The 12,343-nt window shown below is 48.3% G+C and overlaps 1 protein-coding gene across 2 annotated transcripts; it reads right to left on the reverse strand.

The window, feature by feature from the left end:
• Positions 1-6,044: 6,044 nt before the first annotated feature.
• LOC123114410 (probable ADP-ribosylation factor GTPase-activating protein AGD9) lies at positions 6,045-9,849 on the reverse strand. 2 transcript variants are annotated; one of them, XM_044535864.1, is made up of 8 exons: positions 9,667-9,849; positions 9,450-9,553; positions 9,187-9,305; positions 8,045-8,504; positions 7,623-7,889; positions 6,853-6,975; positions 6,605-6,706; positions 6,045-6,441 (listed from the first exon to the last, which is right to left on the reverse strand). In XM_044535864.1, exons 2-8 carry the CDS (start codon positions 9,516-9,518, stop codon positions 6,337-6,339), a joined length of 1,245 nt encoding a protein of 414 aa, XP_044391799.1. In that variant the 5' UTR covers positions 9,519-9,553; positions 9,667-9,849; the 3' UTR covers positions 6,045-6,336. The 2 variants fall into 2 exon arrangements, with proteins under 2 accessions (XP_044391799.1, XP_044391800.1); XM_044535865.1 differs by lacking the exon at positions 9,667-9,849 and having other exon boundaries at positions 9,450-9,616.
• Positions 9,850-12,343: the final 2,494 nt, after the last annotated feature.

A 12,343-nucleotide genomic window follows, 5' to 3' on the forward strand; every position in this document is an offset into this window, starting at 1 on the left:
TTTACTATTCACACCAGGAGCATTTGCTCATTGGTGTAGAAAGGTACTTTCATTTTTTTTCTTTAACAATTTATCAAGGCACGTGGAGATGAAGATATATCCCGATGTTCACTTCCTTGGAGGGAAGCTACTCACCATTGCAGAGGTGGAGACCACAAAGGTTTGTCGACACCACCAAGGCTCACTTTTTTCTCCTTGAGCCTTCATCACAAAGGTGAAGCTCCTTCACCAATGATAGACCATGAGGCAACCTCACAACCTACCTCTAAACCCTCACAAGCTCCAAGAAAATCCACAACCTCGTATCATCATTGGTGTTCACTTACGACACGCTGAAGCGGGGCTTCTCGAACCACCGACTATGATTTCTCTAGAATTTATGACTTCTTACATGGAGTTTTCATTTGGTATTTATCGGGTTTCCTTTATTTCCCGCCTATTTCTAACGTTAGTCCTTCGAGAGAGAAGAAAACATATTGTTCCATTGTTTGGCAGGACAAAGCATATATGGAAGAAAACCAAAGTGAATTATTGTAGATCACAAGCCAAATGGAGCAACTTCCATGTTGGGAGTTTGGTTACCAAGCGCACGAGAACGCAAGATGGCCTTCCATACGAGGGCACACGCTCGTATGGCCTGTCGTATGAAGTGCCAAGGACACCCTCTCATCTACAGAAGACACTTACATGAAGGAACAACATATATTGGAGAAACCCAACCACCCCCACACCATCAAGAACAGAGAGAGAAGAGATCCGGAGAATAAGAACCGCCAGATCCTTCTAGTTTTGCTCTTCCACCTCCATACTCATATTCATTCCACTTTCACCATTTGAGAGGAATTCCAAGTTGTAAGATCAGGTTGTAAACTCTATTCATACTCATCTGGAGATTGTATTCATACTCATCTGGAGATTGAGACTTGTTTAATCATTCATCTTATTAAGGATCTTCACAGTATTATCGATATGGTTTTCATGGATTTATTCTATGAGATGATTGGTTATTCTCTTTCGATATGTGAGTAATTTCCCCTGGGAATGGCCGATGTAGGTGAATGATAAGATTCATTTCTGCCTATTCTATATGTCATCATTCGTGTTTATAGTCTTATGATTTGTCTAGTAAGTTGTTATTCTTTGGTGAACTCTATGCGTGTTCTCGAATTTAAGGGCCCAGGCAACACGATGTCAAGACCTATACAGGTAACACATATTGTTTAGGAAATTTGCAACCTCTGATGTGATAGGTGAATACATCTATGAGGATTGAAGATAATATGAGATAACTGTGATCCACTAAACTTCTAGTGTGATCCACCTACAAAACAAGCAAATCAAATATTAAACTCATGATACAGGTAACTGGTATTATCGTTGCACTGGCACACTTTATGTACACCATGGTTCGAAGTCTCTCTGCACCTAATCTCTCCATTGTAGGAACAACGCTTTTACTTGTGGGTCATCAAGGTGCTTTGGTAGGAAAAACGCTTTTACTTGTGGACAATTTCATTGATGAATTGTTATCTCTGACCTATATGTGTTGACAATTTAATTCTCACCTTTGATTTTCCCGCCTGTCAGTGTTGTTGTGTATGGAGCCTATTTATAATCCAGTCTGCTTCATGTCTCCTTTCCAACAAACCCTCGATGCACCGCTAAGCCCCTATCAGGTTAGTTTTCATCGTTCTGAAGCCCTCACGGCTACACAGCACAGCCGCACCATCCCGACGCTCCTGTGGCCTCTTGGCGCGACCACCCGCACACCATGATGAGCGGCTTCTTTCTTCATGCTTTCCATCGGTGGCCGCGTGGCGTCACCTTTGTCCGATCGTTTTTCTTGTTGTTGGAGGCTCGGTCTACCACTCCGGCGTGTGAGGTCATAGACCTGGTATGTGGTGCCTTGTTCCGCGGTCGTTGCGGTGGCCAAGTTGGTGAGCTTCATTCTTGTGTTACTGGCCTTCTTGCCTTGTTCTGCTGATGTATATGCTTATGGATTTTTTGTATATCTGATGTAGTGTTAACAGATAGCATAGTGTTGCACTAGCCACTAGGCCGATGATGAAACTTGTTACCTTCACATGTTTATAGTTAATGGTTTTAGAAATCTGTTAAGGCTTTAGATTTTAGTCAAACTATGCTAATGGTGTTGCACTGGCCACCAGACCGATGATGAAACCTGTTACCTTCACATTTTTTATATCTAACGCTTATAGAAATTTATTAATGCTTGCTTTAGACTTTGGTCGAACTATGCTGATAGTGTTGCACTGGCCACCAGTCCGATGATGAAACTTGTTACCTTCACATTTTCATAGCTCATGTTTATAGAAATATGATACTCTATATTTTAGTCAAAACCTCAAAACTTCCATGAACAAGCTGTTGATCCGATAAAGACAGTCAGGGAAGAAAATCTTATGCTACACTGATCTAGATAGTCAGGGAATGATCATGGTTCCAAGCATGGATCATGTCCGAAATGAACTAGCAGTCTATTTAAAATATTGAACATACATATGCGAAGTTGACCGGGCAGGAGCAACAAGAACTACCGAGTCTTGTTGTGTCAATCCGTCGAACAGGTCGTGGGAAGCTCGGGCACCGCCGGTGCTCGTGCTTGCCCGCGCACAAACAAGCTGCGGTAACTGACAGACGTCCACCGGCGGAATCTGCATTGGCGGAAAGCTCTCCAGAATGCCACAACTGGCCGTCGGATCCTCCTATGTCCCAACCTAGTTCGACGGTGCGTCCTTGTCGGCGGCTGGATGGATGGGGTGCGGGTCCCGGGCGCGGCGGGTGGGGGGGGGGGCAACTACTCATCGATGTCTGCATCCGCTCCCCGCGCTGCCGCCCTTTCCCTCTCTCGCTGCCTCCGGCGTCGATCCCTCCGGGCGATGTTCTCCGGCTTGCACGACGAAGTTGAGGACGGGACGCCGATGGACGAGGCGGATGTAGCCTCGGTCGCGGCGGTCGGAGATGCATTGGACATCATCTAGAGAAGCGAATTGGGACCGACGGCGAGGATGGGGGGCAAGGGTGACAGATGGCGAGGGTTTGTACGCAGGAAAGGGTGGAGGGAGGCGGGAGGGGGGGGGGGGGAGATTTGATGGATTTGGTGCAATTTGTGGTGGGGTAGGTCTGTCGGGTGTGATGTGGCGGACGTGCCCGAGCACCCCCGGGCATCTCATATCCGCCCTATATTTAGGCTGGATATGAGGGGTGTCAGCCCGGGCGTTTGAGGCGCCCGTCTGGGCACTGAGACCAAAAAAGTTATCATCCAACGTTGAGACCCAAAAAGTATCGTAAAAGGTGAAGAGAAAATGCAAGGAACTAAAATGTTCACAAACCTAAATTATATTGCCAGCCTTGCGTGGAGTCCATGTCATCATGCATGACTCATTTTTTTAGGGAATCATGAATGCATTTTCTTCATTGCACTGATGGCGATGCTTTGACAAAGCTCAACCCAAAATTTGAGTCAGCTTTCGCATATTCTACTTTTTTTTACGGATAGTACGAATCCATCTATGCAGTTTTTCTATTATATGTTGCCAGAAGTCCACCGTTTCAAAGTTACTTTGCATATTACATATGTTTTAAATTAAATCAAGTTTGTAATGATGAATTTAATAGCATTTATTTGACACTATTGCAATCATGCATGAATTTGCTAATAGCACTTATGGCGATGCTTTGACAAAGCTTAGGGCATCTCCAGCCGTTGGCCCCCAGGAGGGGCAAAAAAACGCCCCCTAGGGGCGCACCGGCGCTAAACCGCGCACTGGGGGCGTGTTGTCCCCCAGTCGCGGCGCCCACGGGTAGTCAAAAAAGTCCAAAACGACTCAATTTTAACACAAACAGCGGCGAGTTCAAACTTAAACTTAAACATATTTCGTCCAAACTTAAACATATTTTACAAAAAAGAAAGAAACTACCGCGGGCTACCCCCACCGTCTCCCTCGCCACCCGCCTCGTCGCACGCCCACGCGGTTCTACATGCCGAGGAGGCTGTAGAACCGCTGTAGTCACCGTCGTCGTCGTCGCCGCCGCCCCCACCTACGCCTCCGCCGTCCCTGTTGCATCCCTCCCCCGGTTGGCGCGGCGGGTTGGACGGTTCGGGGGCGGCGGCGGCGTCGTCGTCGTCGCTGTCGAGGACCACGACGCCGTGCTCGTCCTCGCGCCCACGCTTGCGGGCGGCGATCTCCTCCAGGGCCCGGCGCTGCCGGACCATCTCGTCGCGGAGGTAGTCCTCCCGCGCCCACCGCATGGCGTCCTCGTCGGAGAAGCCGCGTCGGGCTATCTCCTCGTACTCCGCGGGGAGGCCTGGCTCCGGCTTGGGCTCGACGAGGACGAAGCGGCTGGTGGGTGGCGGGGCGTTGGCGCCGATGCGAACGCCGGAACTGCGGGTGCGCGCGCTGACCGGCGTACCCTGGGGCTCCGGCTTGACGGGGCGGAGGCAGGGCGAGCCGCCGGACGAGGAGGAGGACCCCCCGGTCTCCATGCGCCTCGGGGTCCAGGAGCTTCCCCGGCGGCGTGAGAAGGAAGGGGGATCAGGGTACTCGAGGCGCGGCGTGTTGCCGTCCTCGATGTACTCGAGGACAGCCTCCAACGTGCGCCCGGGCACGCCCCACCACCGACGCGGGCCGGCGGCGTTGAGCCTGCCGGAGGGCACGACGCCGTTGGTGGCCTCGAGCTGCTGGGCGTGACGGCGGCGGAAGTACGGTTCCCAGAGCGGGCTGTCGGGGACGTACCTTGGCCCCTCCCTCGCCGCACGCGGCAAGTTCGAGCGGATGCGTGCGATCTCCGCAGCCGCGCCGCGCCGGTGGGTACCGGGGGCACCGGCACGCCGCCCGCGCTGATCCTCCACGCCCCCGGCACCCGCATGTCCGGCGGGACCGGGTACTCGGCCTCGTAAAGGAGGCGAGCCTCGTCTTCATGAAGATGGCGGCGGCCGAAGCCGTTCGCCGCCGCGCCGTCGCCTGGGAAGCGCTCGGCCATGGGTGTGAACTGGAGATGGCGAAAGAGAGGAGAGGAGAGGGAGGAACGACGACGGCGGGAGAGTGTGCGAGCCGACGAGTGCGTCGGGGCGCGGCATATATAGGCCGAAGCGCCGCCCACGCGCGTGCCACCGTGTGTACGCGTGGCGGGCGAGGGAGGGCGAGGGACGCGCGTCGTCCGGTCTTCACTGCGCCGCCCGTGAGGCATCAATGGCGCAGGCTGACCGGTGCGGCAGTGCGCGGCAGCTTTGACATTGATTCGCCGCGGGAAACGAGGCGATGCGGACGACGAAGAGCCGAGAAGAGAGCGTGTCGCTGACGCGGCGGGCCCGCGGCTTTTTCGCGCCAAAACAGTTCGCCCGGCGCCCCCCAGCGTGCCGGGTTCGGGCTGGGTCCGCCGGCGCTGTTTTCGGCCCAACCCGGCGAAAATCGGGCTCCTGGGGGCGCGACTGGGCCGTTTTTTCGGCGCCGGCGCGAAAAAAACGCCTGGAGAGGCCTTCCTGGGGCGCGGCTGGAGATGCCCTTAGCCGCAAAATCCAAGTCAGCTTCCTACTCTAGTTTTTCTATTTTTTATAGATGGTACGAATTCATCTATCATTTTCTATTTTATTTTGCCAGAAGTATGTGTTCCACTGTTTTACGTTACTTTGCATGTTACATTTGTTCCAATACAAATTAAGTTTACAAATACAATGCTAACATTTAGAATAACATATAATCTCTCTCTATCAAAATATAATAGTACCTTTTTTATACCAAGGGAGTATAAAAATGTCTTATATTTTAATATAGACAGAGTACATATGTTGTAGAAATATATTCAATGATGAATTTGGTAGCATTGATTTGCTATTGTATAAGTAGATAATTTTTTCTATAAATTTGATCAAAGTTGGACTTAAAACAATATTAATATGCAAAGTAAATTTTTCTATAAATTTGATCAAAGTTTGACTTAAGGCAGTATTTTTACTGATAATGATTATAGAGAACTTAACTAGCACAACACAGCGAGAAAAAGAAAAAACAGAGCTCGATCAGTTTAGAAAGCAGTAGCACCACAATAAAATCTTTTATCACGGCACATCAAGCTGGAACAAGTACAAAATCATATGTTTTGTCTATTGTCATGAAATGAATAATAACAATATTTCCATTGTAACAAGATTGCGATCAATGTGAATGATAAGACATTCATGATAGTAGTAACAACCCCCCTAATATTCTCTACATAACTGTGCAAGAAATGCTTGAGCCACTCAGAGATGCCCTGCGATCCGGAGCAGTACTTCCGCGTGCAGAGAAATGCCCACAATTTCCGCAAATCAACACCTCACAGAATTCTGTCGAGGTCGGTGATGAAATTCGAGGCAAAAGATGTCAGCTTTTTTCCGGTTTCTCCGGCCATGTTCTTGAGAGATGATAAATCCTGGGAAGCCTACAGCAAGATTCAGACCAAATTAGAGATGTATGTCAGTTTTGCAGGTTTGGAAGAATACTACAGTAGTATATGATATTCGAAAGTATACCAGATTGGAAAGCAGGAGCTAAATATGCAAGGAATCAAAAACTATGGTGAAATTGTAAAAAATAGGATTTACCTGGAAAGATATTCTGTTGATGAGATCTGCAGCACTTGCGTCCAGATCAGAATCATTTGTATCACGGCCAAACAGATCAGCGCTTGAAATGGATGATGAACCCTGTAGTATAGCAAACACATTAAACATAAGAGGAAATAGTGGCGGATATTTCAAAACGAATATACTAGAACATGTATGACATGTTTATGATTCTGGAGCATGCACACTCAAAACACGAGTAGCTTAAAGTGAGATCAAGTACATACCGAGAACTTCTGTAGAGATAACTGAGCCTCCTTCTGTTCTCTGTCTGTATTCCCAAAATATTGTGATGATGAAATTGCTTTCGCATTTGAAAATTTCTTCCTTGCTTCATCAGTTTCCTCTATCTGCAAGGTATTGTACTACTCAGTCAGAATGGATAGTGGTAGAACTGGATCCTAAAGCAAACCTACTTACAACAATGATTGCTAATATTAAGAACATGGAGGTGGCAAACTATAAAGTCACGTGAAAATTGTAGACTCTGTTTTTGCTTTTGACACATCTTGCTTTATCCATGTGCAGTTGCAACAGGGAAAAGTCTAAGTGAGCAGCAGCCTTGAATAGAAACGAAAGACACTGCTTGTTGCGTGTTAAAGCAGCAGCCAGAATAAAAAAAAAGTTTGCACTTAGATGTTGGACAAGCTATGTAAAAGCAGCAAGCACGTGAATATTGTCAAGAATGCGTGGAACAAATAGAGAGATCATTTGGTGAAACAATACAAAGACCATTTGTGAAACAAAGGACATGCTACCAAATGTTTGCACACCGCAGAGTACCCTGAACGAAACAAGAGATTACATAACTTCAAGAAACAACAGACTATCCAACAAAGTAATTCAGACGGAAAAAAATGTCCTACAAAAAGAACACAAGAAACATATGGAAGCATACAACACTAAACAAGGGAAGCTATAAGAACCACGGAAATCTAGTGCAACACGGATATTACTCTTACTACTATCATAATACTAGCATCAACCCAGCTTTTACCTGAGTCTTTGAGGCAGCTGTGCTGGTTTTCCTTTGGAAGCCATTATCCATTCCATACTCGTGAAAGAAGTCTGAGGTTTTTGGTGCTGATACATGGCCAGTCTTGTTGCCTCCTCCAGTTTTTGACTCAGTTGATGTCTCATTTTCCACATACTGAAAACGTGAATGCGAGGATGGGCCACTTTTTGCAGCTGAAGTAGTAGTTGTCATTGTTGGTAAAGCGGGTTTTGGCTCTTCAGGTTTCTGATCATACAGGCTTTCATTTGACTGCCGTACAAAGTGAAAAAATTGGCAAAAGTCAGTCAATGGTTCGCACAGCAGACAGAGGAGTGGTAGTATGCTATTTTTAGAACTTCAGACCCACAGACATGCATATATCTAAATTTAGAAACAAGAATAGCTCACTTGATTTGGATTATTACCTTTGTAGTGAGCTTTTTTACACCAAGGCCTCCAGTCTTGGCGCCAAGCTTCTTTGCACCAAGGGGCTTCTTTACAGAACTGACATAAGTGGGGTGTGTAGGGGCTTTTGGTGCCTGGGCAGGCTCTTTTGGTGGATTGGCGACAGCAGGTTCATGCTTCCCGTTGGTATTCTCTTCTGGTGCATCAGCAAGCTTGAAATCAGGGAAGTCGTCGGTCGGATTCGGTGGCCGAGACGCTGCAACAGGGGATGATGGCAAGACGTTGACGGCGGAGCTCTTAGCCACTTCCTTTTGCAGTATCTGCCTGTACAATTCAGCAGCCCTGGATGTGTACTTTGAATCGACTTTGCCACTCCCCTCACTCCAACCATGCTGTTTAAAGAAAGCATGTGCACGATTGTTGCCTCCAAAAGCCATCATCTTTAGCTGATCCGGAGTCCATGAGTCCAGGTTCGTTGACCTACAAAACATATTGTAAAGTTTGTGTAAAAGAAAGAAAGGAAACAACATGAAACTGGTGGCGGGCACAAAAGGTATATAGCGGCAAGCAGTTGTCCTGGAACTTTGTAAATACCAGAACAAAGTTAACTAACTCTTAGCACAGCAAATTGATAAAACATAGGCAACAGAATGAGTAATGCATCAGCAGGTGGCGGTTGTGCATGCAAAGAGTAACGCATAAGCACAAACGACAAACTTGGCATTGCTTTTACTCTGAAAAGCAGACAAATTCCATATTGTTGATTGGCTTACAAATGCACGGTATGGATGTGTTGGGAGACCAATGTGCTGTTTGTGGACTATATAGAGGTTTGAAGTCGCTCATTGTTCTACCAAGAGCAAGCAAGCCCGCTCTAAACTCCATGTTTCCCGGCAAACGAGATGGGCATGGGTGTTTGGTTCTCTGCCCATCCCAGGTTTAATCCATTCATATGTCAGGTGGCTGGATGTCGGCCACTGGGATTGGATCACACAAATGCATCAAAGAGATTAGTTTTAGGCCGATCAAGTGATGTATCAGGGAGGATGCATCCTGTTGGTGAATGAATCGAATCGAGCATTATTGGAATGAATTGATTGTTGCGCGGCATATGGATGAGATCCAATAGCAGAAAGGAGGATCTGGAGGAAGTTGTGCGTACCTGACGAATGTGATGTGCACGCCGAGGCTGCGGTGGAAGGCGGAGCAGTCGAGGCAGAGGAAGATGCCGTAGGTGACGGAGGCCCAGGTGGGGTTCTTGGCGTTGCAGTCGAAGCACATCTGCCATAGCCATTCATAGAAAGCAAGCACATATCGATCAGATCTGTACTGAGGCGGCGGCAGATCTGGCTGAGCTAACCGGTAGGTAGGCAGGCGGGTGCGGGGAGAAGAGGAAGGGGGGGATAGGAAGAAGAGGAGGTATACCTTGTTCTCGGGCTTGGCCTTGAGGCGGCGGAAGACGGCGGTCTTGTCGGTGAAGGCGTCGAACGCCATGGCTCCGGCGGCAAGGGAAGGGAGATCTGGCTTGGCTGGTAGGGGTGGAGGTTGAGTTAGGCAAGTGGTGGGGGGGGGGGGGGGGGGGGGGGGGAGGAGGAGAGCGCGTGAGTATATACTAGTAGTAGCACGGAGAGGAGAGGGAGACCTCGGGGGCGGGGGCTTGACGGCGAGGTGAAGAAAGGAGGAAGCCGCGGTGTCCAGTCCAGGTCCAGCGCTTGGTTGGTGATCCTCTCCTCTCCTCTGTCGGTCGGCGGCCAGTTGAGCAGCTTCAGGTTGAGGTTGAGGCCTTGAGGGGTGTCGCGCACAGTCAAATCTGCCCGACTCCGCTAGCGGTCAGAGGGAGGAAGCTTCCGTTCCCCACGCTCATGTTCGGCATTTTGGTAACTAATTTTTCGCCCACGTTTTAGGCTCCACGTTTCCTTTCTCTTTTATGCTCGAATTACTTTTTCCTACTACTTTCCATGAGTAACCCATCTTCTATTTCTTGCCTACCAGTAGTCCAATTTTAGACATGGCATCTCATATTCATGTCTACACAATCGCGATGTATGGCTTCTTTTTCATACTCCCTCCGTTCCAAATTACTCGTAATTTGGAATGGAGGGACTACTTTCCATCGTCATCAAAAGCTCGCTCGCGAGGGGTTAAAAGTTTTCTTTTTCATCAGTCGTCGCCGAGGGCCTCCACATGTTGAAAAGAATCCGTGTCGCCGAGGAGCTCGCTCGCGTTTTTTTTCTTTTGAAATGGTCGCCGGGGGGCAAAGGCTCCCCACCTGAATATGTTTCAAAAGCACCACAGTTTCGGAGTTTACAAGTTTCGGGAAGAGAGGAACTCCTGACACAGACCGGCATGTCCTCTTAGGGTCTCATTTTTTAGACAGTAAGATCAAATAATCAAGTCATTAAGGATGTCATTAATAGAGGAGTTTACATCGACATCTGGTTTTTGAAGACCTTTCTTGTTTCTAGCATCACAGATCTTCCACGGGATGAGGAGCAGCATGAAGGGGTGAACGGAGGTTGGAGGGCGTGGGGCCGCGGGGTGGAGAAGAAATCCGCCAAAGGCGTGGAGCGCGGTTGAATGCCAGTTGCAAGCCAAATCCCACAAGCCGCTGGACAGGAGAATAACATATTGTCACGGTCCTCCATAGCGCGGCTACACCTAGGGCACGCATCCAAGTCAAGAATGGACTTCTTGCGCAAATTCTTCCTAGTGTTCAGCCTTTTTTTTGCGGGTTTCCTAGTGTTCAGCCGATCTTTGGTTGGTTGTTTTAGTGTTCGGCCGATCAAAGTAAAACAACCAACCAAATATCATAACTTTCTTGGAACTCTTGAGTCCCAGATCATGGTAAGTATGGGGTCCGCGAGTTGAGATGAAAGAGTTGTGTACGCTCCCCGAGTGGGAAAATCCATTCAACAGTCACCAATCGTCCGGTACCTTAGAGAGAGAGAGAGAAAGAGAGTAACAACCTGCAACAAAGAGTTTAGAGAGGCAAGCTCTACAACTACAGTAGAGGTTAGATGATTAGGAAGAGCAAGTTAGATCCCATCCTATATAATAGTGGCTACCATGGTGTTTTGGTTTGTGTGGCGGGAAAAATGAGTGGCAAATACTAGAGCTAGTGGTTCCGGCTTTAGCCAACTATCTAAGCAAAAGAAGGTGGAGCGACCATCACCGATGGTACACTGGGAAATCTATCTCAAACTCTGAAGGTATTTAAAAATGGTTCGAGCAAGGAAGGAATTGTTCTTGCCAAGACCAATATGGATGGTGGAGTGGTGGAGAACCCAATCCTTCCAAGGGAGGTTGGTGACATGTAAAAATTTGTAAGCAAATTTCCATAGTAGACAAAAAATTTGTGCATGTAAGTTTTTTACACCCAAACCATCTGCATCTCTAGGAGTACAAACTTTGTCTCAAGCGACCAGGCATTTTGCCCCAGAGCAAGTCTCGCCATTGGACCAGATAAAAGTACATCTACGCTTGTCAATGGCTTCCATAACCTGGATGGAGAGGGAAAACAACTGTCAATGATGGACGATAGGAGGACTAATTTTCCACCTCGAGAGAGAAGTAAAGCACATCAACCAGAGTGGTAGATACCGCAACGGTCAATAATGGGTCGAAAGGAAGATGGTGGTAACTTGTGGGGGAGAGGGGTAGTCCAAGATAGGTCTGAGGGAAGGAGGAAATATCAGTGGCAAGGTTCGAAGCCATACTGGCAGAAATGATAGGGTCGACATTTAGGGGAATGAAAGTTGTCTTAGTGAAGTTGATCTGGAGGCCAGTGGCAGCAGCAAAACCGTCAAGAATAAGTTTTAGGTGCAGAGCCACCTCTGGAGTGGTTTTGACTAAGATTGGGATGTCATCTACATACTGCAGAATGGTGCAGGGGAGGTGTGGCTAAGAGGGTAGAAAAGGAGGCCCTGACTCTTGCCTCCAATAATCATTTGCCAAAGGATATCTACCACGATAATAAACAAGCATGGGAGAGAGAGTCCCTTTTGCTGAAGGATATCTACTACACCACTCACGTTTTGTCATTGTCCCACCCGTGCCACCTTCAGCGAGCATGGCGGGCCATCGGCCAACCTCGCCACCTCCTTTCCCTCTCGCACATGCCCACCGACGTGACTCTGACGCCTTCCTCGAGCACATCTGACTGTCTAAGGGCATGTACAATGAGGGCAGCACCTAGGTGCTGCCCGGTGCATCCACGTAGGTGAAAATAAACGAAGCCATACGTACTAGTTTCTATCACCCAACGCTCTAATCTGAAAACACCGCTTTTATCGGGGCCCCATCTTCTTTTTGCATCTTCT

This window comes from Triticum aestivum, chromosome 5B (genome assembly GCF_018294505.1).
Source record: "Triticum aestivum cultivar Chinese Spring chromosome 5B, IWGSC CS RefSeq v2.1, whole genome shotgun sequence".
NCBI lineage: Eukaryota > Viridiplantae > Streptophyta > Magnoliopsida > Poales > Poaceae > Triticum > Triticum aestivum.